The 26,449-nt window shown below is 33.9% G+C and overlaps 3 protein-coding genes across 5 annotated transcripts; all 3 read left to right on the top strand.

The window, feature by feature from the left end:
* On the top strand, positions 1 to 14,254 carry LOC125054055 (phosphatidylethanolamine-binding protein 1-like). Of its 3 annotated transcripts, none has more exons than XM_047655726.1 (4): positions 1 to 241; positions 3,685 to 3,808; positions 4,709 to 4,916; positions 5,814 to 6,437. In XM_047655726.1, exons 1-4 carry the CDS (start codon positions 65 to 67, stop codon positions 5,929 to 5,931), a joined length of 627 nt encoding a protein of 208 aa, XP_047511682.1. In that variant the 5' UTR covers positions 1 to 64; the 3' UTR covers positions 5,932 to 6,437. The 3 variants fall into 3 exon arrangements, with proteins under 3 accessions (XP_047511682.1, XP_047511681.1, XP_047511680.1); XM_047655725.1 differs by lacking the exons at positions 3,685 to 3,808; positions 4,709 to 4,916; positions 5,814 to 6,437 and adding exons at positions 12,049 to 12,172; positions 13,098 to 13,305; positions 14,043 to 14,254 and having other exon boundaries at positions 31 to 241; XM_047655724.1 differs by lacking the exons at positions 1 to 241; positions 3,685 to 3,808; positions 4,709 to 4,916; positions 5,814 to 6,437 and adding exons at positions 11,214 to 11,433; positions 12,049 to 12,172; positions 13,098 to 13,305; positions 14,043 to 14,254.
* Positions 14,255 to 18,865: 4,611 nt separating this feature from the next.
* LOC125053687 lies at positions 18,866 to 21,053 on the top strand. The gene is made up of 4 exons (XM_047655186.1): positions 18,866 to 19,126; positions 19,590 to 19,713; positions 19,964 to 20,174; positions 20,876 to 21,053. Exons 1-4 carry the CDS (start codon positions 18,911 to 18,913, stop codon positions 20,997 to 20,999), a joined length of 675 nt encoding a protein of 224 aa, XP_047511142.1. The 5' UTR covers positions 18,866 to 18,910; the 3' UTR covers positions 21,000 to 21,053.
* Positions 21,054 to 23,008: 1,955 nt separating this feature from the next.
* LOC125053688 (39S ribosomal protein L38, mitochondrial-like) lies at positions 23,009 to 24,974 on the top strand. Its single transcript, XM_047655187.1, has 4 exons — positions 23,009 to 23,289; positions 23,580 to 23,703; positions 24,096 to 24,306; positions 24,798 to 24,974. Exons 1-4 carry the CDS (start codon positions 23,101 to 23,103, stop codon positions 24,931 to 24,933), a joined length of 660 nt encoding a protein of 219 aa, XP_047511143.1. The 5' UTR covers positions 23,009 to 23,100; the 3' UTR covers positions 24,934 to 24,974.
* Positions 24,975 to 26,449: the final 1,475 nt, after the last annotated feature.

The following is a 26,449-nucleotide window of genomic DNA, read 5'->3' as shown; positions in this document are numbered from 1 at the left end:
AAAGCGTTGTTCTTAGTTGTAGTGGGCACAATTAATATTATAAGTTGCGATATTTATAATTAAAATGCGAGTTTTAATCAGTTTATTATTTGTGTATGGCGTTCTTGGAGATGAACCCTGTTCAATTTCATGTATCTCTGGTAACTTAACAGCTCCAATGGAACCATCTGCCCCTGAAGCTTTTAAGAAGTATGGGCTTACTCCAAAATACGTACCCATTGCTCCTAAGGATCAGCTAATGGTAAGCTTTTGAATTCCTTTTGACTTTTATCAGATGGTAATGTAAAGTAGTGTTGGCCTAGCCTATATATATATATTTATCTTAATATATATAAATTACGTGTCACGTTGTTTGTGTGACTCCTAAACTACTTAACCGATTTCAATCAAATTTGCATACCGTGCAGTTTGAACTAACTTGAAAGATAGGATAGCTTACATCTTCATTTATACCCGTAATATTATTTTATTGCAAATTATTTGTTTATTATTTGACACCTCCTGCTATGAATCGCAGAGAGCTTAAGAAAAGTATAGATAACAACAATCTCACAGTGATTTCAACGACGGACCCGACCAACTGGCCGACTGACTCAAACAGGCTTCCGGACGTCATAGACTTTTTCGTCATAAAAGGCCTGTCTAGACTTTCTTATCAAATACAAACTTGTTTAGACTCGAGTACAAACCATATTCCAGTTATATTGACTATTGGAATAACTGCCTTGAGCAAAGAACACAGCCTTAAATTGTACAATAAACGAACTGATTGGAACTCATATCGAGAACTGGTCCATAACAGACTTGACCTAAAAATTGCCTTAAAAAGTGAAGCAGACATTGATCACGCAACTCGCTTACTAACCGAAGTGATCCAAGAAAGCTGCTGGATGTCCACGCCCGAAATCACTGCTCGTCTGCCACAGAGTAAGACCTACTCGGACACCATACGACAAAAAATATTAGAAAAACGAAGGATACGAACGAACGATATTAGAAAGTCGAATATGGCACACTAGTAGACTGACATATGACAAAACGGCGCTTAATAAAGCGATACGTGATTTAAAATCCCTAATATCCGAAGCTAACGAAGCAGCCTTGAGTAAACACCTGGAAGGATTGACATCAACAAAAGCAACCGATTACTAGCTCTGGAGAGCCTGCAAAAACCTAGCTCGACCACTACACCAAAAGCCACCACTACGAACGCAGAACGGGCAGTGGATTAGAACGGAACGAGAAAAAGCTGAAGTTTTTGCTAATCATCTCAGTCATGTATTCAAACCGAATGACCCCAGGCCTAATGTAGATGAATCGGATATCGAACTAATCATTGACCAAGACCTGCAACTTGATCTACCATTAAAACTAGTGAGACCACGGGAAATAAATCGCAATATCAAATCTATGGACAATAATAAAGCGCCGGGCTATGACTTAATAGACAAAAAGGTCCTCGAAGAATCACCACGCAAAGTGATAGTGTACCTTACAATGCTGTTCAATGCAATCCTAAGAGCTGGGTACTACCCAGACTTATGGATGGTATCACAAGTGACTATGATCCACAAACTTGGAAAACCGATTCACGAAATCACTTCATATAGACCCATTAGTCTGCTGCCTATAATGTCCAAATTATTTGAAAAATCGCTACTACACAGAATGCTGGACATAATAAAAGAAAAGCATATCATACCAGATCATCAGTTTGGCTTTAGGCAAGAACATGCCACAATAGAACAAGTCCACAGAGTATGTAGAAAAATAAGAAACTCCCTCGAGAGGAGAGAATACTGCTCATCTGCATTTCTAGACGTACAACAAGCCTTTGACAAAGTATGGCATAAGGGTCTTTTGTTTAAAATAAAATCCTTATTGCCACACACATTCTATAGGATTCTACAATCATACCTATCTAACAGACTATTTCAAGTTAAAGAAGGTGCCAGCACATCCGGTTTTTACGAAATTTGCGCAGGTGTGCCACAGGGCTCAGTCCTCGGACCCGTCCTGTACACACTGTATACATACGACCTACCACAGAGCCCAGAGATTACTATCGCCACCTTCGCTGATGACACGGCTCTACTTACCTCCAACAGAAGTCCCATTCTAGCCTCTAAAATCCTACAAAATGGCTTAAATAAGGTAGAAGACTGGTTGGCCAAATGGAGAATTGCAGTTAGTGTGTCCAAATCGGTGCACGTCACTTTCACGCTCCAGAAGGAAGACTGCCCCCCTGTCACTCTAAATGGCACCCAATTACCACATCAAAACACAGTCAAATATTTAGGAATGCATTTAGACCGCAGACTCACCTGAAAAAAACATATTCAAACAAAGCGAGACGAAATTAACCACAAATACAAGGGTCTCTACTGGCTAATGGGACGAAATTCAAAACTATTCACTGACAATAAGTTGCTCTTGTACAAAACCATTCTCAAACCCATATGGACATACGGAATACAGCTTTGGGGATCTGCTAGTGCCTCAAATATAATAATAATACAAAGAGCTCAAAATTACATACCCAACCAAATATCAAACACCCCATGGTTTCTCAAAACTACAGAAGTCCATGAATTTCTTAATATGCCCATGGTAAAAGAGGAAATAATTACATATGGGTATAACTACAAACTAAGACTTCAAAAGCACCCCAATCAGCTAGCAGGACAGCTAACTATACCAGAAACTACTCGACGACTAAAAAAGCGGCGAGACATTTTTGATCAGGACAACCCAACAGACTGAGTTTAAATAAGAATAGGCAGGCTCCGCTGGGAGTAGCGCCTAACACGTCAAAAAGCTCTCAACGTATCTACTTATAGTCGCAAAGACTGATTGTATGATTAATAAAAAAAAAAAAAATATTTGACACAATTCTAACAGATGGCGCTGTGTTGAAAGTATCAACGTTTCACATAAGCTACTATTTAATGGCATAACCACCAAAAAAGCATGGTCCCTATGGGTATATATATATAAAAGTCTATCTTTTGCATGCTGTCGCAACATTTTTCATAGATAGTGATGTGTCCTGAAAAATTGTGATACATCATTTTGTTCTATCATTAATAGTTTTCGCAGCGCACACGATTAAAGGAAATTTTTTGTTTATTTTTTTACACCTTGGGTTAGATTATTCAAGTTTTAGTAAGCATCCCTAATTTTTTTGAAAATGAAACATAGCCTTTGTCACTTAGGAATAGTGTAGCTTGCCAACGGTGAAAGAATTTTTAAAATCGGTCCAGTAGTTTCGGAGCCTATTCATTTTAAACAAACAAAAAATCAAACCTTTCCTCTTTATAATATTAGTATAGAAAAGGTTTAGGCGTCTTATTCCCGTTGTGTCAAGAAGTTCGATTGCCTCAGCATTCACGTGGCTATGTAGCCTGTTTAAGTGAGCTAAGGCTAACCGTTTCGCCGTATTAAAACTATATCCAAATTAAGATCCTTGAGGATACTTTCATTTTTAATATACCATGGTGCAATGACAATGTCCCGAAGATCCTTGTTCTGAAACCTTTATGTCTTCACTGTCAACAACAAAGGTTATCCTCAAAACGTGTTCACCTGTGCGGTGCTAGCTTGTTCAATTGGATATTGAAAAGACAATCCGTTGGTACGGGATTTGGGGAGGGATAGAAATAAATAAATGTTCATTTGTTTCAGGGTACTTTTCTGACAGCAAATGTGGGGTTAGGAAACTTCATTGATCCACTTAGAATTATTGATTCTGTGAATATCAAGTATCCAAATGGAAAGGACGATGTTAAATACACGTTATTTATGTTAGGTAAGTAGCAACTGAACGTGTAAGTCGAGTATTGTAAAAGATATCTTTATATATATAATTCTTCTGTGAGTGTGTATGTCACTGAACTTCTCTCAAACGACTGGACTGATTTTGATGAAATTTTTTGTGTGTGTTCAAGGGGATCTGGGAATGGTTTAGATTCAAATCAGCCCGGCAGATGGCGCTGCAGTCGGTACTTTCATACTTTGCTTAATATCCTAATCACTTGAAATATCATGCAGGACAACGTCTGTGGGGTCCGCTAGTCTCTATATACCTATATCAAATTCTCGAGTCACAATGTTCGTTCCCATACTCCCGAAACGGCTCGACCGATTGTTATGAATTTTTGTATGCATATTCAGTAAGTCTGAGAATCGGCTACTATCTATATTTCAAACCCCTAATTGATAAGGGGTGTCCACCCCTAAATTTTTATTTGTTAGATAAAAAGTTTTGGTTTAATTTTTTTATGATACAACAAAATACATACAACATTTAATTTCCGCCTCTACAATCAACCCTTATTTATTAATTAAACACTTATGAATTAACTCTGAGGTTTATACAGAGAACAATTCACAGAAAAAACTAAAAAGTTTGAATTCCGCAAAACCGAACAGTCTCTGGGGTAGCATAGCAAAATATTCCATGTTTGTATGTACTAAAAAGGTAGGCTAAGTAAAATCACATTAAGAAGAATTCGCGGGGCCACCTAGTTTAGTTATAAAATACTATAAGTCGGAGTTCTCAATTAAGTCATAAATATGTCGGGCATGACTCGTAATATCGTATCTGAAGAGAGTGGGATTTCGATTTGTAGGAAATATATATAATAGATGTGATAAATTTTTCTACGTTTTTTTTTTTACGAAAAAAAAAATTCTTCTACGTTTCCAGATTTTGATGCACCCCGAAGTCATCAACCTAATGTGTACATCATTGGGCTTTACGTGAATGCACCAAGTAGCAATCTAATCACCGATAGTGACCACGTTGTTACCTACGTGCCGCCCTTGCCGGGTTTGGGAACTGGTACCCATCGACCAACGGCTCTTTTATATGAGCAAAACGAGCACATAGACCCTGAACAACCTGAATTGACGAAGTAAGTTGTTTGATGCAATGAATATAAAACAAAAGCCTTAGGCCAAACTTCTGTCTTCGCAGAAGTCCCATAGCTAGTGCATGATGAATTCAGTTACGAAGGTGTTAACTAATTATTTTTTTGAAGTGAAACTTCTTTATCGGGGTTGGAAAAAAATTTAGTGTAAAATTTTTTCGTTACGCGTCACATTTTTCCGTTACGCGCCATCTTTTTGAAGTGAAACTTCTTTATCGACGTATGGGAGAAATTTTGTAGCAAATCGTCACGTTTTTCGGTTACGCGCCATGTTGCTTTTTGAAGTCAAACTTCTTTATCGGCGTTGGAAAAAAAATTACCGTCACATTTTTCGGTTACGCGCCATCTTTTTCTTGTCCCTACCATGGTTGATCCGAAGAGATTCGAAGCCATTAATAACAAAAATATATAATTACGATAACAATGATAGTAATACATAATTATATTACAATTAATGAAATTCTGTAATAATCTTAGTAGTAATAAGGTAAAATGAAATAATTGTATTTGTATTCATGTCTATGATAATAAAAGCCTTTTGTTAAACTTTATCTAATATAACTTTATTTAACCAATTTCTGTAAAGTTGCATATAGTAGATAATTTTTCGAAAAATAAGGTCATAGAGAAGTTTCACTTCTTACGTGTGTACACCTAGTACACGCACACATTTTTTAATTTGAACGATGTTCTAATTATAATTATTAAAATAAAGTTTTTAGTTTATATCACTGCTTGGGATAAATGAGCAAAAGTCTGAAAGTAAAAGGGGGGCAACGAGACTTATTTTTATAAATTTATCTAATTTACTAACTGCTAAATTATTATTAGCTTGTTAAGACATTTTGATTCACACCATAATACAATTTATAATTGTTGCAGACTGTTGAAAACTCGTGTATTTCAAGTGGAACAATTCGTAAAGAAATACAATCTCAAAGCTGAGCCTGCAGCGGGGAACTTCTTCACGACTTCATTGTCGCGTTGCGGAGATGTTTAATTAATTAGTGTGGTGTCCTGGAAGAGATCGCTTCTTAGCGATAAGGCCGCCTGTTGAATCTCTTATAATTTTATGTGTTATTTGTTGTTCTTAAAATGTAACGAAGTGTAGTGTAGTAAATTTAGAATTAATATACCAAGTTTTTTATTGGAAAACAAAATTTTTGTTCACTATACCCGTGTCACAAAAACCTTGCTTACATTTATTATTTTTTTATTTAAAGTATTCATATTCTCAGCATATACACAATTAGAGGAAAGAGGTAAAATGGTACAACGATTTGATCTGTTCTAACTATGTCGGAGCAATGGCGCTTGTATAAGCTGCCGTTGTCATTATAATATAATAACATCAAAATAAAATAAGTTCTAAACCGGCTAATATTTATAGTTCCACAAATTCATAGTCTGTAGTAATTACATAGTCTTTATTATTAATGTTGAAGCAATGGTGTTAGTGTAATTATGGTATGTAAAATTTTAATTAAAGGTATGGTTTTAATTAACAAATAAAATTCAGACATATGAATTTACTAATAAGGATTTTTAATTTTCTATGTCACTTAAATAACTTGATAACATTGTCATGACGTTAAAATACCTAATTATTTTAGATATTAAAACATTTTGCTGGAGTATTGAAAAACATATAGTTATATATTTCTTAGGTAATAATTAAAAATATATTAATGATTAAAAATTGTGGTGTATAAAAAGGAAATTCGCTGATGTATAATAACAATTGATATTTTCCTATTCACGTCAATCTACAATTGACAACTGCGAACTGACAAAGACATTTCTGTCAACTGTCATGTCGAGATCTTATTTAGAATATTATAGTCCGGGATCCATCGCCCATTTTTGCACTTGATTACTATCAAGCTAATTTTCCGTGAGTAGCTTTATTTTTATGAGACGCCCAATAAGTTCCTGTACGAAACTCTCGATTGTGGTAGCTAACAGAAGTAGCAAGGATAAAATATGTTGATTTGATGATTCTCAAATATTTATTACTAACTGATTTTTTTTTGTAAAATCTCAAGACAATTATCTAAATTATTCGAAAAAATATTTGTCCTACAAAATCTATAGTTTGATCAAAGAGTCCCCTCCTTCCGACATGTATCGATAACGAGGTCATCATAAATGATTACTAACCAGCTGTTTTTTTTTTTTACTTAGTTAATATCTATGTAATTTAACAGACATATTGTCCTACAAATTGCGCGGTACGTTATCCTGGTCCTACGCTCAAAAGTAGTAGTACAGATCCTTGATGTAAAAATAATTACTATCAAGCTGAATCTTCGTGAATAGCTTCGTTTCGATGAGTCGCCCAACAATTTCCTATGCGAAAATTCTCAATTGTGGTAGCTAACAGAGGTAGCAATGATAAAATATGTCGTGGGTTTCTGTATTTTGCTACTACAGCTGAGTCACACCGGTACGGCGGTACGCATGCGCAGAGCATTGCTTACTGCGAATTAGGTATCCCACGTTAGTGTCGACCATAAGCCTGCAACAATATGTGTGTAATGGAGAATGTGGTAAATCACAAAACAGATTTTTTTTTACTTATGTAACTTTCATGACGTTGTGATGACATTTTCCTTTGAATAATTGTAATGTAGATGGAGGGTAAAACTTGCTGAGTTTCTTGCCCGTTCTTCTCAGAACAAGGTCTAGTAGTTGCGAACGAATGGCGTAGTCTTGCTCTTTCGCGAATTGTATAAACGTTTTTGACATCCATAAGCATGCCCTAAGACGCATCTTAACTGAATAAACGTATTTTTATTTGATTGATTGATTGACCAGGGAAAAAATTACACAAGCAACCACAAAATAAAATATAATTAAAACTAAATAAAAAACTTTTTACCGGATTAAAGTTATGTATTAGTATAAATTTACAATTATTTAACATAATTTTAAATTTATCCGACGTTTCGCGTGCTTTACAGCGTGCGTGGTCACGGTGACTGACTAAAATTGTCAAACACCTGCGATCCAATAATATCCAAATTAAAATCTCAAAAAGAAAAACAATCCGCGAAAATAGAGGACACCGTGAGCCATTTTTGCCAAAACCCTCCATCTTTTAGTCGATACCAACTCCGGGGAAATAAATACAGAAAATGCAACTTTCTCTACAGCTGTGATACTTTTTTGACATCCAACACCTTTCGTCTTCAGTCACCGTGACCACGCACGCTGTAAAGCACGCGAAACGTCGGATAAATTTAAAATTATGTCAAATAATTGTAAATTTATAATAATACATAACTTTAATCCGGTAAAAAGATTTTTCTTTAAATGTGTAAAGGTTATGTTAATCAAAGACAATACTATAATTAAAACTAAATAAAAACTTAAACCTCATTAAGATCGTGATACACAATATTACGATAAGTAGAAAGATTGTTGTAAAATATATAATTATTTACATTAATGTTAGTAATTAAGTTGTAAGAGCGAGATAGCCTATTCACTGGACCATATAAAGTAGTAGATTAACGAGCTGTATGTATGTATAGAAGACTTTTAGTCCTTGTAACTCTAGGATTACAAAGATGTTGCAAGAAGATCACTATGAATAGGTATTTAAGTTAAAAGTAAAAATAAAGTAGGTCAATAAAGTCACGTCGGAGTTTCAGAGAAACTAATAACTTAACTACAAATATAATTAAAAATCTAAAGATTTCATTTTAAATTTTAACTATCGAAGTATAAAATACACACACCCATTCACACATACTTAATGTCTTATAAGACTTGTGTTTACACTAAACCTACTTTTACTCAAAAAACTGTTTTAAACAGTACCATTTACCACTTATTGTTATCTAGTTACGCACAACATAGGGATTCCCTAGTGTGGGGAGCAGCGATATATGAATTTTGCCACACCCCATTTCTCATGAATAAAGTTTTTATTAATATTATTATCTAATACTATAGTACTAATAGTACTTCATCACAACTTATATATTTATTTGCGTATAAATTTCTTAGCTTAAATTTTGAGGATATTTTGTAGTATGACAGATGACGAATTTGTTTCTGTATCAGTACAATTATTGATTTAAAATACAAACGAGAAAATCCATCATTTTTGTTTTCTTGTCTTGCACGGTTTGTGCTTCAGCCAATCCATCATTAAATAACCTAACCACGTCTGTACGTGACAGTTGTTAATAACTGTTATACCCATTCATTATGTGCGTCATAATGGCCATTTGAAGCTATTTATTATATGATAAATATTAATTTTTTTCGCTTGTTACAAATAATACTTCTAGCTAATTAAGGTAATTTACCTTCAGCAAAGGCGAGAGGCTTGGTGGCAACCCTGACCAGAACATGCTACGTGTGACTCCAAGCGTAAAAAATACTGTTTTGTATGCACAGATACAAACATTTGAAAGATCTTTGTAATCAACCAGTAATACTTAGCTATACGAGTATTCCTGAAAACAGTTAAAGGGGTTTTTAATAACATTAAAATTTTATTTTTTACAATAGTGTAAGTACGTGCTCCTATTTGAGCATGCCTACTGCTGATAGAGGACAAATTTTTGTTTTTAATTTTTCTTATTATTAATTACTTAAGATGTCATGTGGAACATGGTGTAATGGTTGCAGCTCCTTACAAACATTGTGTAAAACCAAAATGCTTGCCGATTAAAAAGAGCGACGGTGAGTTTCTTGCCAGTTCTTTTCGTCCGTTCTACGACCTTTCTTTGAGAACTGGCAGTAAATGTAAAATTAGAAGCATTTTGATGTATTTCTTTATTGACGTTCATAAGTGTACATTTTGTTACCTAAATTAATAAATGATTTTGAAAATTTGGAGAACGACTGCCGCCTTTCGACGTTGTTAGGTTGGCGAATTAGTCATATCACAACGGACAGCTCCACATAGTATCTACGACAGCCTTGCGATTCTGTAACTCACTTTTCAAAGATTGTTGCAAAGAGAGAGTTTAAAGCGCTCTCTTTTACTCTCAGTTTTCTCGCATCGCCGATCTCATTGCGAGGTGATTCAAAATGCAAACCAGCCAGAGAATGCAACTTCTATTTCATAGAAGACGATAATTAAACAGTTAAAAAGGTGTATTATCATATAAAAGTTTTAATTTAGGTTTTTAAAAGAGAAAATTCCAAATTAGTTCATTTAAAATCATGTTTATGTAATTACATTCAGCATGATAATAAGCTGTGTAATTCGCAATAGTGATTGCGATCACAACTTTAATTTTGAATTATTGCGCGTTTTCCGCTAAAAACACCTTTTGTCGCTAGGTACTCCTCTTTTCGAATCGGAATGCTTGGAGTTGACATGTCGAACGACATTCAGTTTCTTCTTCAAAAGGGAAGAATTAAATAAGCCTCCAAGAAGCTTGGTCTGCTCAATAACACAAGTCGGTACTTCACTCCAGGCCATCGCTTGCAACTGTATAGAGCGCAAATTCGTCCCATAAACAACGTCCAGTAAACATGTCAGAAGTGAAACTTTTTTGTCATACTAATTTTTAAGTCTTCGTTCATATTTATACAAATCTAAGACATTAGATTTCCGAGACTTAGAGGGAGGGAAAAAGGAAAATATGTTAGGAATTTAATTGTTAAAAGGGTCGAACATTAATACAAATGATAAATTTAATTGTTTTTAAAAAACACGTGACACTGTAATTTACAATTCATCTTTTGAGATTTCAATAAATTATTTTGCATAAAATATAAAATACTAATATTTCATAAATTCTCTTTACGAAGTTTTAATTTAAAAAATAGAATTTCTAAGAAGTAATTCATCCTTCTCACTCTTTCTCAATCGGTCTCAAACGCTCTCTCCCCGTTCTTCGACAAAAAGACTGCACATCTTCGTGACGTTTTTTAAAAAAAATTTAAAAGAAGTTTCACTTCAAAAACCTATTGTGTTATTCAGGATTTTGATCCAATTAAATATATTTTTTTTAATATTGCTTTTTTATTCAAAAGCATATTGGTGCGTAATTTGATTGAGCTACTAACATAATATGTATATTGTATATACATAATATTATCAGAAAGGGTTTTAATGTGCGACAATTTATTTTATGAAAGAGTTATTTATTCAATCCGCAATTTGACGGATACAGAAATAAATAACAATAGTACATAGCCTATTATAAAATGGACAATATGACGTCAATGACAGGTAGATACGTAATTAGTTTTTATTTAGGAAATGAATACGTCAGTCCAATAACAATATATAAAGCGTTGTTCTTAGTTGTAGTAAGCACTATTAATTAAGCTATTATAATTAAAATTAAACATGCGAGTTTTACTCAGTTTATTATTTGTAGTAGCGTCATATGGCGTTCTCGGAGATGAAACCTGTTCTTGTATCTCTGGTAACTTAACAGCTCCAATGAAAAAATCCGCCGCTGAAGCTTTTAAGAAGTTTGGGCTTACTCCAAAACACGTACCCATTGCTCCTAAGAATCAGCTAATGGTAAGGTTTTGAATTCCTTTTGACTTTTATCAGTTGGTAATGGAAAGCAGTGTTGGCCTAGTGGCTTAAGCGTGAGGTTGAATCATGGCTTTGAGGTTGAGGTTTTTTCCTACTTAAGTTTACAAAAAAAGAGTGCGACTTTACATTAATTACAATCTAGTCCATATATATATATACCGTGTGTAGTTTGAACTAACTTAAAAGATAGGATAGCTTACATCTTCATTTATACCCGTAATATTATTTTATTGCAAATTATTTGTTTATTATTTGACAGTCACAATTCTAACAATGTCCAGAAGATCCTTGTTCTGAAACCTTTATGTCTTCACTGTCAAGAACAACTCAACTTAACTTAAATAAAACGCTGTTTTGACCGGATTGAAGTTATGTATTATTATAAATTTACAACTATTTAATATAATTTTAAATTTATCCGACGTTTCGCGTGCTTTACAGCGTGCGGGGTCACGGTGACTCAATCAACTTAACTTTTCTATGAGGTTATCCTCAAAATGTGTTCACCACACAAACTTGTTCAATTGGATATTGAAAAGACAATAGCGTACGGGATTAGGGGAGGGATATAAATAAATAAATGTTCATTTGTTTCAGGGTGCTTTTCTGACAGCAAATGTGGAGTTAGGAAACTTCATTGATCCACTTAGAATTATTGATTCTGCGTATATCAAGTATCCAAATGGAAAGAATGATGTTAAATACTCGTTATTACTGTTAGGTAAGGAGCAACTGAACGTGTAAGTCGAGTATTGTAAATTAAGATATTTATTTATAAAATACCTACTGTTAAGTCAGATTCAGTGGCGTACGTTAAGGGGGCAGGGCTGGCAAAATGCCACAGCCTCCCGACCCAAGAGGGCCCCTGCCTAAGAGATATTATGTTCTATGGATGAATGTGAAGTCTACAAATACGTATTGGGCTAGCGTGGGGACTACAGACCATTCCCTCTCGCCTAAGAGAGGAGGCCTATGGCCATTAGTGGGACATATACAACGTGTAATTGAGTACGCTGAAAATCTCGAAGTTTATTAAAATTAAACTGAGTACAACGTGCATTTGAAGAGGGTGGGATATTATTTTGTAGAAAGTAACGCTCAAACCAAACGAGCGTAAATTTTTGAGTCGTGAGTCGCAGAATTTCGGTCGCGTAATTTCTGCTGCATTCGGTTTCATACAAAAGTCCTGTTTCATTCACAGGGCGACGCAAAATGAGTTGTCTGCCGACTCACACGCATTATTCGGCCCGAATTGAGTTTGCGGGGGGCGAGGGGCCAGCGCGGGCCGAGCAAAGCGTCAGTCAGGACTTACCCAGCATCTTTTTCTGGCATTAACTACTTCTTTGTCTTCTAAATATGCTTCGTAAATACACAAAATTTTCAACGGTTCCATTGCACGACACAAACATCCGCTATAAACGTTCGATAGTAACTGAATAAAAGGCGCTCGTCTGGCATCCCAACAGAATTTCTGCCAGGCAGAATTTCTGTGAACGAAATTCTGCGACTCACGACTCAGAAAATTACGCTCGTTTGGCCTCACCCTAAATATTAATAATATTTACTTTCTACAAAATTTAATTCAGAATATAGATGTAGAAGAAATGATAAATTGTTACCATTAAAAATTCCTTGTACATTTCCAGATTTTGATGCACCCCGAAGTCATCACCCAAATGTATACATCATTGCGCTTTACGTGAATGCACCAATTAGCAATCTCATCACCGATGGTGACACAGTTGTAACCTACGTTCCGCCCTTGCCGGGTTTGGGAACTGGTACCCATCGACCAATGGCCCTTTTATATGAGCAAAACGAGCACATAGACCCTGACGAAACGGAATTGACGAAGTTAGTTGTTTGATGCAATAAATACAAAACACTTACAAACACAGCCTTAGGCCAAACTTCTGTCTTCGCAGAAGTCGTTAGCTAGTGCATGATGAATTCAGTTACGAAGGTGTTAACTAATTATTTTTTATACGCTTTATATTAGCTTCACCTGTATGCATGTATGTACGTAAGCGACTCCTCCGGACTCGATTTTGACCCACTTCTAATGGACAGATTTAATTTAAACTTTGCGCACCTGTAAAAGATCGATGACAATGCAATAATCCGAAAAAAAAATTAACTAAAAAATAAATAATAGTTTAAAAAAATATTGTTGCTTGATAGACGAAAAATATGGCACAGAGCGCCCCACGCTTTTTCACAATAATACCAGTATTTTTTGTTCATTACCATTTTCAGCCTAAATTAGGAATTATTTACATTATTCTCAATTAAAATTTATTAAAATTTATTTTCTGTTTATTAGTTTAGTTTTCTATATAAAGCGTGTGTTCTAGTTTTTTTAAACTGTTATTTATTAATTTGAACGATGTTCTAATAATTATTATTAAAATAAAGTATTTTAGTTTCTATCACTGCATGGGATAAAAGAGAAAAAGTCTGAAAGTAAAAGGGGTGCAACGAGACTTGTTTTTATAAATAAAAACCTTTATCTAATTTAGTAACTATAAAAATTGTATTAGCTTGTTAAGACATTTTGATTCACACCATTATACCATTTATAATTGTTGCAGACTGTTAAAAACTCGTGTATTACAAGTGGAACAATTCGTAAAGAAATACAATCTCAAAGCTGAGCCCGCAGCGGGGAATTTCTTCACCACTTCATTGTCGCGTTGCGGAGACGTTTAATTAATTAGTGTGGTTGCCTGGAAGAGATCGCTTGTTAGCGATAAGGCCGCCTGTCGCATCTCTTATAATTTTATGTGTTATTTGTTTTTCCATAAATATAACGAAGTGTAAATAAATAAACAAAATATTTAGAATTAATATATCACGTATTTTTTGGAAAATAAAAATATATTCACTAACGTCTAAGAAAACCTTGCTTACATTTATTATTTTTTTATCAAAGTATTCATATTCTCAGCATATACACAATTAGAGAGAAAGAGGTAAAATGGTGCAATGGTTTGATCTGTTCTATACTATGTCGGAGCACCATTGCCGCTTGTATCAGCTGCCGTTGTCATTATAATATAATAACATCAAAGTCAAATTAGTTTTACACCGTTTATATGTTTTATTTGATTTGCCCATATTAATAGATCTACATATTAATAGTCTGTAGTAATTACATAGTCTTTATTATTAATGTTGAAGCAATGGTGGTAGTGTCGCTGCCGTTGTAATTATAATTTAATAAGATCAAAGTCAATTTAGTTCAATACCGTTAATTCGAATGGTTGCTTTGTTGACAACGGTCCCTGTCAAAGTCAAAGTCAAATCGTTTATTTCAATTAGACCATCTAAAATGGCACTTTTGAACGTCAAAAAAAAAAATATAAAGATGATTCTAGTTGCCCCTTCCAAAAGGTAGTTTCGTGTGGAGAAGAATGGGCAAGAAACTCCACACTTACTCTTTTAAAATAGGTTTACAATATTTTGTTACATTTGTTAAATAATTATATGTGAAGACAATGTACTCTTAGAATAAACTACTATACTAAAAAAGTTAGTATACATGTTCCTCACATATTTACAAATATCGAAACCGTAGAATATTAACATTAAAGAGTAATAAAAATATTAAAAAAACACAACAAAACAATGTGTGAGATAAAAAAAAAATAAAAAAAAATAATTACATTTGTAGCATTATATAAATTAAAAAAAAAAATAATAATAATAACAAAAATATGTTAAACCAAAAAATCAGCAACCAATTTGATTTTGTCCAGGCTATAGAGCCAATCATAGGACTGTCCTATGGAGCAGGACCAGCATGTTTCCAAGCATTCTTATCTTGAATATAATCATCTAATTTGTAATATGCTTGTTTACAAAGTGTACTTTTAATAAAACATTTAAATTTTCGTTCATTTAGTTTTAAAATGTCACAAGGTATTTTATTGTAACATTTCACACCCCATAAATGAATTTTGAACTTTGGCTAATCTGAAAGATGGTTGAGCTATTTTATCTTTATTTCTAGTACTAAAATTATGTCTTTCATTTATTTTACTAAAAAGATGTAGATTCTTTCTTACATACATAATATTTTCATAAATGAATTGGCAAGGTACTGTCATAATATTAATCTTTTTAAATAGTTCCCTGAGAGATTCGCAACGACGTAGATTATAAATGGCTCTGACCGCTCTCTTTTGCAAAATAAAAATAGATTCTATGTCAGCAGCCCGACCCCACAGTAAAATGCCGTAAGACATTATGCTGTGAAAGTAGCTAAAATAGACCAAACGCGCAGTTTCTACATTGGTTAAATATCTTATCTTTCTAACCGCATAAACGGCTGAGCTCAGCCGCCCCGCAAGAGATGTGATATAAGGTCCCCATTGTAACTTCTCGTCTAGCGTGATGCCTAGGAAAACCGTTTGATTAATAAATTCCAGTTTTCCTTCATTCAACATTATGTCACATTCCCTACTTTTAACATTTGGCAACGTAAATCTAATACATTTAGTTTTTTTATCATTCAGTGCCAAATTGTTTACCGTAAACCAATTTTGGACCCGAAGAATAGAGTTATTCACGTCGTCACGATTTTGTGACCGTCGATCTACTTTAAAAATCAATGATGTGTCATCTGCAAATAACACCATCTTTAGTTTATTCTGAACTAATTGGGGTAAATCATTTATGTATACTAAAATAGGAATGGATCCAATATTGAACCTTGAGGAACGCCCATTGTAATTTCAGACCCTAACGAGTTTATGCCGTTAACCTGAACTTTAACCTGTCTGTTTTTCAAGTAAGATCTTAGTAAGTCCAGAGCTTTGTTCTTAATCCCGTAGTGATTAAGTTTCAGCAGAAGAGTCTCATGGTTTACGCAATCGAACGCCTTCGAAAGGTCGCAAAAGATTCCAATGGCATCTTGTGCTTCCTCCCAAGCGTTAAAAATGTTCTTGATTAGGGAGACACCGGCGTCAGTTGTACAACGCCCTTTGGTGAAACCGTACTGTTGTTCATGAAAGATGGAGTTTTTATTAAAGTGACATAACATTTGATTGAGCATTAACTTTTCAAACACCTTACTGAGAGCTGGCAGAATTGACACAGGTCTATAATTATTGGGTTCTTTACTATCACCGGATTTGAACAACGGAACTACTTTACTGTGTTTCATGAGATCCGGAAAGACTCCTTGGTCTATGCTGGTGTTAAATATGAAAGCTAAATAAGGCGCAATAGTTTCGATGATAGAACTACAGACTTTTACAGACAATCCCCAAAGATCTTCTGTAGATTTAATTTTAAGATCTTTAAAAGCTTTCATAACAGCCTGGGGGTTTGTATATTGAAATCGAAACTCCGTAGGGCATGCCCTTACATTCTTCGTAAGTAACGCAAAAGAAAGTGCGGATGATGAACTTAAAGCTTCGGTAGTTTTAAAGGGAATATTGATAAAAAAGTTTTCAAATTCCTGAGCTATTTCTGCATTTGAGTTTATTGGGCCATGTGCAGTCTCTAAGTTAAATTCAGTATTACGCTGTTTTTTTCTACCAGTTTAATTATTTATTATTTGCCTGGTAGTTTTTATTTTGTCATCCGCTGATTTTATTTTATTACTAATATAAAGTGCTTTAGCAATTTTGCACACACTTTTAAAAGTTTTTGAATATTTCGCAACATGCTGATGAAAGTTTGTATTTTTTACATGTTGCCTTAGGCCATACAGTTCAAAAAGTTTATCCCTGCTCTTACGAATACCTGGAGTCGCCCAATCACTAAATAAGAACTTGGTGTAAATACTTTCTGTCTTTTGTGGAACAATGTCATTAAATTGCGATTTTAACAAGGTAAAAAACTCCGCATAGAACTCATTAGGGTCCCAAATATTATTAAAGTTTTGAACACACAATTTACTGGTCAAGGTATTATTTAATTTCTCTAAATTTTTACATGTAATTGGCCTATACCTTATTTGAATTTTTTGTACAGGTATGTAGGCACCAAACGTTACGTAACGTTGTTACAACGTAACGTTGTCTTTGTATATCTCCACTCTTCCGAACTTCCTGTCGTTAGACGAAAATATTCCTATCGTTTAGTTCCTAACTCTGTATTTCTACCTTCCTTTATCCACGCGTAATTCTACGTGTGTATAAATTTTTTAGGTTCATTGCGCATATAGAAAGTAAGTGCACTGCAAAGCATTGGTAATTTAAACTAACATGTAAATTTAACCCCTTTTTTTTTAATTTTTGGAGAAGAGTTGAAAAGTGTTTTAATCAGTACCGTGCGCGCGCAGGAGTTATATTTGCAATCGAGGTTACGTAATGTCAAAATCGTATCGGATTTTCACAAAGTCATACTTAGTCCCGACTGTATCTTACTGTATCTCACTAAGAATTTGGGCGTACAATCATCAAAACTTATATACCGACATGCAAAAGGCTCCCGAGTGCTATACCGGCCTATAAGAATTTGTTAAATTTTTTCTTGAAGGATGGTTGAGATAATAGAAAAATCACAGCGACTAAAATGCTTCGTGTGAAACTCTTCATCCATTGTTAACATATTATAAAAAAAGGAATTCCTTGTTTTTAAAAATATATATGTAATTATGGTTTGTAAAATTTAATTAAAGGTATGGTTTTAATTAACAAATAAAATTCAGACATATGAATTTACTAATAAGGATTTTTAATTTTCTATGTCACTTAAATAACTTGATAACATTGTCATGACGTTAAAATACCTAATTATTTTAGATATTAAAACATTTTGATGGAGTATTGAAAAACGTATATATTTTTCTTAGGTAATGATTAAAAATTGTGGTGTATAAAAAGGAAATTCGCTGATGTATAATAACAATTGATATTTTCCTATTCATGTCAAGCAACAATTGACAACTATCAACTGACAAGAACATTTCTGTCAACTGTCATGTCGAGATCTTATTTAGAATATTATTATCTTTACAATTAAAATATATTTATATTTTGCCGTCTAATGTTTTATTTTTATTTTACAAACGCCTTAAAAACATAATTAATTAATGATAAACTTATGTTAGGGCTGTATTATTAACTACAAATAGTTATTTCGCATGTCCTTTGAGATAGGCCTCCAAGTGCCTTCCATCTCTCTCTTCGAACTTACATTCTCCATTCCTCGGTGAATCTTAAAAAAACAGAAAATTGCATATAACATTTAAAAACGGATATTTGTTTAATTACGCCGAACATCACTTTTTCATTGTTTATAGTCCATTCTGCCATTGGACCAATTTATGAACAAACCCGCGATCTTAAATATTATACAATCTTTGATAAAAAATACAGAAATGACAAAAGCAATTAGTTTTGAGCTAGGTAATTAATGAGTTACTTTAAAAAAAAACAATATATAAAGCGTTGTTCTTTGTAAAAGAACACATTATATTGTATACTTGGAAAGTAATTTACGTAAAATGCGATTTTTAATTATATTATTTGTCGTAGGGTCGTGTGGAGTCTTGGGAGATATTCCTGAGAGTTTACAAAGAGCACTGCCTGTCCGTACCAAGCCATGTACCTGTATCACTTCATACCTGAAAGCCAAGTTAAATATTAATCCCCCAATTGCCTTTAAGAAGTTCGGGATTTCGCCGAAATACTTGCCCGTTCCGCCTAAAGATAAGCTTGTGGTAAGCCATTCATGTATTTTTTTAAATATTCTATCCCGGTTTCCCAACGCTGGAGATTCAAAAAAATGTGGTATTGAGAATTTCATTTTTTAACAAGGATAATGTAGCATTCCTGTTCCAAAAATCATTATCCTTCTTTAAAAAGTCCAAATCCAAAAAAAGGTTTCTCCACAGGAAAGTGGTAAAACATTTTTTGATAGCAATTGCGACTGTAGTTTTTAAATTTTAAAAAAACATACAAAAATAAAAATAACTTTTCTTAGATTATAATATATTTAATTTATTTTTTTTATTTAAGAAGGATATATTTTTAATTTACGATTTTTGCATTCTTATTTCTTTTTTGATTTATCACCCCTATTACTACGACATTTTTTATTTTAAATATAAATTGCTTTTTATGTAGGTATTAATAATAATGATAAAGATAGATTTTATAATAATGGTGTATTAATAACTGCAGGGGGGTTTTGTGACAGCATCTGTAGAGTTGGGAAATTACATTGACCCAATTAGAACTATTGATCCAGAGTCTATTAGTTATCCAAAAGGAAAGGACAGTGCAAAGTACACTCTAATAATAGTAGGTAAGTAGAGATACTACTCCTACTTATGCTAGCATTATCCCGTCCTAAGATCACGGTCACTAAAATTGTGAACTCTAAATCTTTTTGTTATAGAAAATGGTTAATTAGAAAGAACTATATTGAATTGTGGTGTGAACTTCTAAAAGCCTATATTAAATGCTTAGTATCTACTTAAATCGATCCCACCAGAAAATAATTCTTAGCTCAAAATAAAGAAGATTCGGATCAAAACTGCTTGTTTGTTTCACAGATTTCGATGGACATCAGGGCCCTGCTCCGAACGTCCACCTCATCGCTATTTATGTGAATTTACCAAATAGTAAGAATTTATTGGGTAGTGGTGAGGACGCTGTGCCTTACATCTCAGCCGTCCCAAGCTTAGGAACCGGTGTTCACAGAATCGCAGCCATCTTGTATGAGCAGAACGACCGCATAGACCCTGACCAAATTGAATTTTTAAAGTGAGTATAACTACGTATAATTGTAGATAGTGAATTTGGCTAGATACTTTTTGTGTTTGCTGCACAAATTTCCTTTTTTTAATCCTAGTTCTCAAAGGATATTACAGAAGATTTGTTAATAGGATTAAATGTTAATTTGTATTAGACAAAGAATAAGTAAAAAGACAGTTAAAATAACTAACCTTAAAATATAATATCCAAAATACATTATTAAAAGGAGTCCCTATATTAAGGTTCCGAAGATACTGGCAGCGTGCCCCCTTTGAATAGGTAGTTAGACTAATTCTTTGTCCGAGGTAGCTGCCAGCTCTTAGGTCCCCTGTAATACGATTTATATCATAACTGGTAGATAAGTATAGTATAAGATCCCGCTATACAACGACCTTCACCGAGATGCTTATTTAATGAAACTTATTTTATATTTAATTTAATATGTCAATAAATATCATCCATATGCGTTACCTAGCAAATTTCAGTCCAGAGTATGTTTAATTAATATTTAAAAATAATTTTGCGGGATCTTAGACCAGTAGATCAAAATGCACGTGATGGAGCGGGGCATTATTTATTTCATAGGTATTCATGATAACATTGTAAGAATGACGCTTTGAACATTTATTATGATACTCGCATAGTTATATTATCGTTTTAATACTTATAATGATTTGGGATACATATATTGTTATATTGTTTCTTCACAGATTGGCAAAAAGCCGTGTTCTACAACTAGAACAATTCGCAAAGAAATTCAACCTCAAACCTGAGCCTGTGGCGGGATGTTTCTACACCACTGAACTCAAAAGTTGCGGAATTTCCAAACACTAATACTTTATCATTTAAAATTAGTATATGTTCTTGAAAATAAACATTGTTATTGAATTCAACAGATTTTTATTACCACGAAATTAATTATATTTTTTGTAAATAGTGTTATTTCTTTTAAAATTAATTATTTTTATAATTAAAATTGAATTTTAATTATTATTTTAAAGCGTTCCTTTGTGACCAGCCTTGCGATTCTGTAACTCACTTTTCGAACTCTCACGTTTTCGCAGCGGCGGTCGCGCTCAAATCAGTCGTGAAGCGAAAAGTGAGTTACAGAATCGCAAGGCAGTTGACGTTATTTATATCATCGTTAATGGATAATGAATATCCAGAAACACGCAGATAGCGTCTTCCTTGTTCTGATGCACCAAAATCTGGTAAATATAACCCGATACGCCACATCAGCCTTTCCAATTATCAAGATCAAGGAACTGATAGTTCCAATCAATTAGATACTGCGTCTATTTTATTCATACTTTAGGTCTAGTATCAACGCTTTTCCGAGAAACCCAAAACAATTAATGTTTTACCAAGAAAAGAACCCATACCATGGTGATGTGACTTTCATTCCGCGTGCGATTAACTAAATCACGTATGAGGTACAAAGGTATTTGGTGAAATATTGACATTTCGATTTTAGAATCAAAAACCAATTACAGAGTTATGATACTTAAAACATTAACATAATTTTTTTGCCTTTTCCACCAGATGGCCATAAAATATCTTTTTTTTTCAGACTATTTTAAGATAAAGGCGTAGAGGGATGTGTTCGGGTGTGTTGTGTCCAGTAGAGGTCCAGAGGATTGTATAATAACCGGCAGACACAGAAATCAGTTAGATCACCTACTTGCCTTTAAAATATTTTTCCTATAGACATGTAGGGCCAAATTATTATCATTGGTAGTTTAATTAGTTTTTAAATGTTCTTTTAAACAAGTAAATGCAAAATACAATTGGTGAAATTAATTAAATTTTTAATTACTTTTTCTATGACTGACGTAAGTTACACAATAGTGACATTAAAAAACTTAATTACTTTAAAAAACCTTACAAGTTTTAATTACCTTACAATTATTAGAAAGGATAATTATATGGTAATATATATTTTAAAAAACTCGTCGAAATGTAAACTTTAACTTTACTATATAATAAAACCTTTAGAGCCATTTTTATTTCATCCGAAATTAATTAATTGCTCATAGAAAAATAATTAATTAATACTATTGATGAAACTAGCATTAAACTAAAACTCCTCTACAAGATCACTCCCTGACCGGGATTACTGAAAAGCTTTCGAAAGCTCGATTTACGTAAACCATGTAATAAGTTTTATCAATAAAAAAGTGTTTGCCAGATTGTAGGTAAAATTAGAAGATAAATGACGATGAATTTATATATACATATATAAATACGTTTCATATATATCGTATATCCCTGAAATTATAGAAACCCGTCTCCAAGTCTCAAGAATTTAATATCAATCAATAATTTAAAATACCCAAATTGTAACTGTAAAGTGATGGCCGCGATTTCAATGGCAAATCACGTCGCGGGATGCGAACAGACCTGCCCTGCGATTCCGTAACTCACTTTTCGAACTCACACAGCGGTTTTCGCTTCAGCGGTCCGGAGAAAAGGTGGGAGCTTATAGTTTATTGTATATCAGAATACCAAATCATAAAATGACTGCTTCACGACTGATTTGAGAGCGACCGCCGATGCGAAAACCGCTGTGTGAGTTCGAAAAGTGAGTTACAGAATCGCAGACCTGCACTGTTACCGCGTCCTGCCTCGGAGATTGCTGGTGGCGCGTTGGGGTTTCAGTGGTTATGCACAGTAAAGAGTCCCACATAACTCTCCACCACAAGGCAGTCTTTCCGCGGGATGTGAAACCATTTCCCCAGAGGAGAAATAAAAAGTTGAACAAATCTGCGGTATTTCATACTAAATAAAACCTTAAAAAACAACAATGTTACTTCAATGTTACAAGTAATTAATTTTAAGACCAATTAACTCCAAATACCAAAAATAATGTATAAAGAGTATTGTTTTAAGTCAAAGTGACTGTTCTATTGACGACTTGAAAAGTAATTTTACAAAAATGCGAATATTGTTAAGCATATTATTTGTAGTACTAGGATCATATGGGGTATTGGGAGAAAAGCTTTACACCTGTACCTGTGTCCCTGGATTATTAAAGGCCAAACTAGGGCTGTCTGCTCCAAAAGCCTTCATGAAACATGGAATTACTCCGAGATTCATGCCTGTCCCGCCTAAGGACAAACTTAACGTAAGACTTAAAGTTTGACTATATTTGACTGTATTTTAATGTATATGAATGTATTAGATTGATTATACTTTATTATATAAGACTGTTTTTAACTATATTTGACTGTATTTGACCAGAAAATAAGAGGTCCGATATGGTGCTCTTTAATCACCACATTCACTTTGCATTAGCTGCATTGTTTCACTAGGATTTGAGACATATTTAAAATTACGTCTCGAAGTATAAAGGTTGGTCAAAACTCCTAGTTATTGATTTAAGACTAAATATTAAAACCATAACTATTGTTTCAGTGTGCTTTTATGACAGCAAATGTGGAGTTAGGAAATTTCATTGATCCACTCAGAACTATAGACATGAAGTATATTGCGTATCCACATGGAAAGAGTGATGTTAAATACACGTTATTTATTGTTGGTAATAAGACATTAAACTTTTATTTTAAACTTTATTGGTTATAACATAGTGTGGAGTTAAAGATATTTAATAAAAACAGTTTTGAATAAACTGTCAAAACGTTCTTACATTTAAATATCAGGTTCCTGCCTTGCGATTCTGTAACTCACTTTTGGAACTCACACAGCGGTTCTCACAGCGGCGGACGCGCTCAAATCAGTCGTGAACCATTCATTTTATGATTTGGCATTCTGATAAGGAGCGCGACCGTCGCTGCGAAAACCGCTGTGAGAGAATAGTGAGTTACAGAATCGCACGGCTGTATTAAAAAGATAGGAGTAATGGACTGTAGTTTGTAACAGAATTTCATCAAAGTACGCAATACAATAAGTAATATATTCTATACTTTACAGATTTTGATGGTAAACAAGGCGCTCCTCCGAATGCACACCTTATAGGCCTGTATGTAAATGTACCAAACAGCGAGAACTTATTGGTTGGGGGTGACATAGCTGTACCTTATATTAAACCTGTGGCAACTTTAGAAAGTGGTATTCACAGAGTAGCAGCACTCTTGTATGAGCAGAACGACCACATTGACGCTGATGATATGGAATTGATGAAGTATGCCATTGGTTTATAATTATTTTTTATATAATTTTTTTGTATAAACTCGGTTTTTTGACTGGTTACTGCTATGTTTTGTTTTTTCTCTCGTTATTTGTAGTTAAAGTGGGTGAATGATCAAATGGTCTGAACATACTAAATGCAATAGGTGAATCTAATATATAAAATTCTCGTGTCGCGGTGTTTGTAGTTAAACTCCTCCGAAACGGCTTGACCGATTCTCATGAAATTTTGTGTGCATATTGGGTATGTCTGAGAATCGGACAACATCTATTTTTCATCCCCCTAAAAGGGTAGTCCACCCCTAAATTTTATTTTTTAAAGTTTTTTGTTTGTTATTGTTTTTATATTTTTCAACCCTCTACGATCAACCCCTATTTTTTACTATAGTAATTTTTATTGAGCTAAAAAAGAGTTTCCTAAAAATGATATACATGGCAAAACGACGTTTGCCGGATCAGCTAGTATATTTATATATTTCTTTACAGATTGATAAAAACTCGTGTTATACAACTGGAACCAATGGTCAAGAAATATAATCTCAAACCCGAGCCCATAGCGGGGGCTTTCTACACGAGTGAACTAAATCTATGTATCAATAAGCCACTGAAATCTGATCTGTAGATCTTAAAATTAATGTATATTATAAAAACTTATATTAATAAGATTATTTTTTATTCTATGAACCAATGCCTACAAAACTTGTAGTCATTTAATGAACTAGACATTTATCTTGGAGTCGAGAATGCCGCTAAAACTGTCTTGCTATCTGTAAAAATTATGCATGTCTATCTACATTATACATATATACATTTACATTTTAACTACATGAAAACTTTGTAGGTATAACTGTCACAAAAATAATATTAAACGCAACATTCCAATGTTCCAAACTCTACCCTGTTTTTTGATATCCGAGATTATAGCATCGAGTTAATAGCATCTCCCATAGACTACGAAGGTCTGTGGGACTCCACTCTACTCCTCAGAGAGCTGGATGAGCGAAATCCACTAAAACCATCATGGTTCTCCTGCACTGCTGCGCTCAGAGGCTCTCGGGTTCGCTGCCGTATTTTACCGGATGAAATTGACCTCTGGCCATGTTCTGCATTATTATAATATTGCGACCTACGAAAATGACCTGCATCTGCACCTTCAAATAATTAAACCAAAAAAGATATATTTTTAGAAAGACGTCGTGGGTAACATTTTTGTTTTCCGTGGTGAAAGATTTTGGTAGTTCGTTTTTACTGTGTTGTTCATTTGTTTTATAAACAAAAACGGATAAGTATGTATCGGAGTTTTTCAATTCAAAGTACAGATCTGTTTTAAACATAATAATTTGCATAAACAATTAAATACAGATATTACTAGCTGTCGCTGCCTTAATTTGGTCGTTCCTTGGTGCTATACCAAATTATTAAGTATTCACTTCCTGAGATCGCTCTCAAGATGGGGCGTTCAACCTAACTAAATAAACCTCTTACAAGGAAATAATAATTTTTCAACAACATTTTTTCATTAATACTCCGCTCATATTGATCGTAAATTGGTCATAATAAAAATTCTTTCTGCTTTATAATATAAGTGTAGTAGATATACTCTCTCACTTTATAACGTACCTATTGTACATAATATGAAAGAGACGAAAGAGAGCTTTCGCGTTTAGGTTGGGCTGGCGGGGCAGTACCACTGTCTCAAAGAAAACCGGCGTGAAGTGGTGCAATAGGTTCATCTCAATGTATTCGCGTTTCGTGAATTAGACTCCAGGTGAGTGTCTCTCCTATCCGGAGTACAAATTGGAACATTCCTTTGTGCCCCATGTGTCGTACTGTATCTCACTAAGAAGAGCTACACAATCATCAAAAGTTAAGCAATACAGACACGAAAAAGTCTCTCTACTCTACTATAAGAATTTTATTTTTTTCTTGAAGGATGGTTGAGGTTATACATAAATAGATACCTAGCTGATTTCACAACGACTAAAATGCTCCAAGTGAAACTCTTAATCCGTTTTTAACCGATTACAATAAGGAAGATGATGCTGCCTACTGCTGTATATGTATCACAATAATTGATATTTGCCTATTCACATCAAGCTACAATTGCCAACTGAAAAGGACATTTTTGTCAACTGTCA

The sequence above is a fragment of the Pieris napi genome, chromosome 11 (assembly GCF_905475465.1).
Source record: "Pieris napi chromosome 11, ilPieNapi1.2, whole genome shotgun sequence".
NCBI lineage: Eukaryota > Metazoa > Arthropoda > Insecta > Lepidoptera > Pieridae > Pieris > Pieris napi.
The sequence above is the reverse complement of the archived record's forward strand: the minus strand, read 5'-3'. Positions and strand labels throughout refer to the sequence as shown.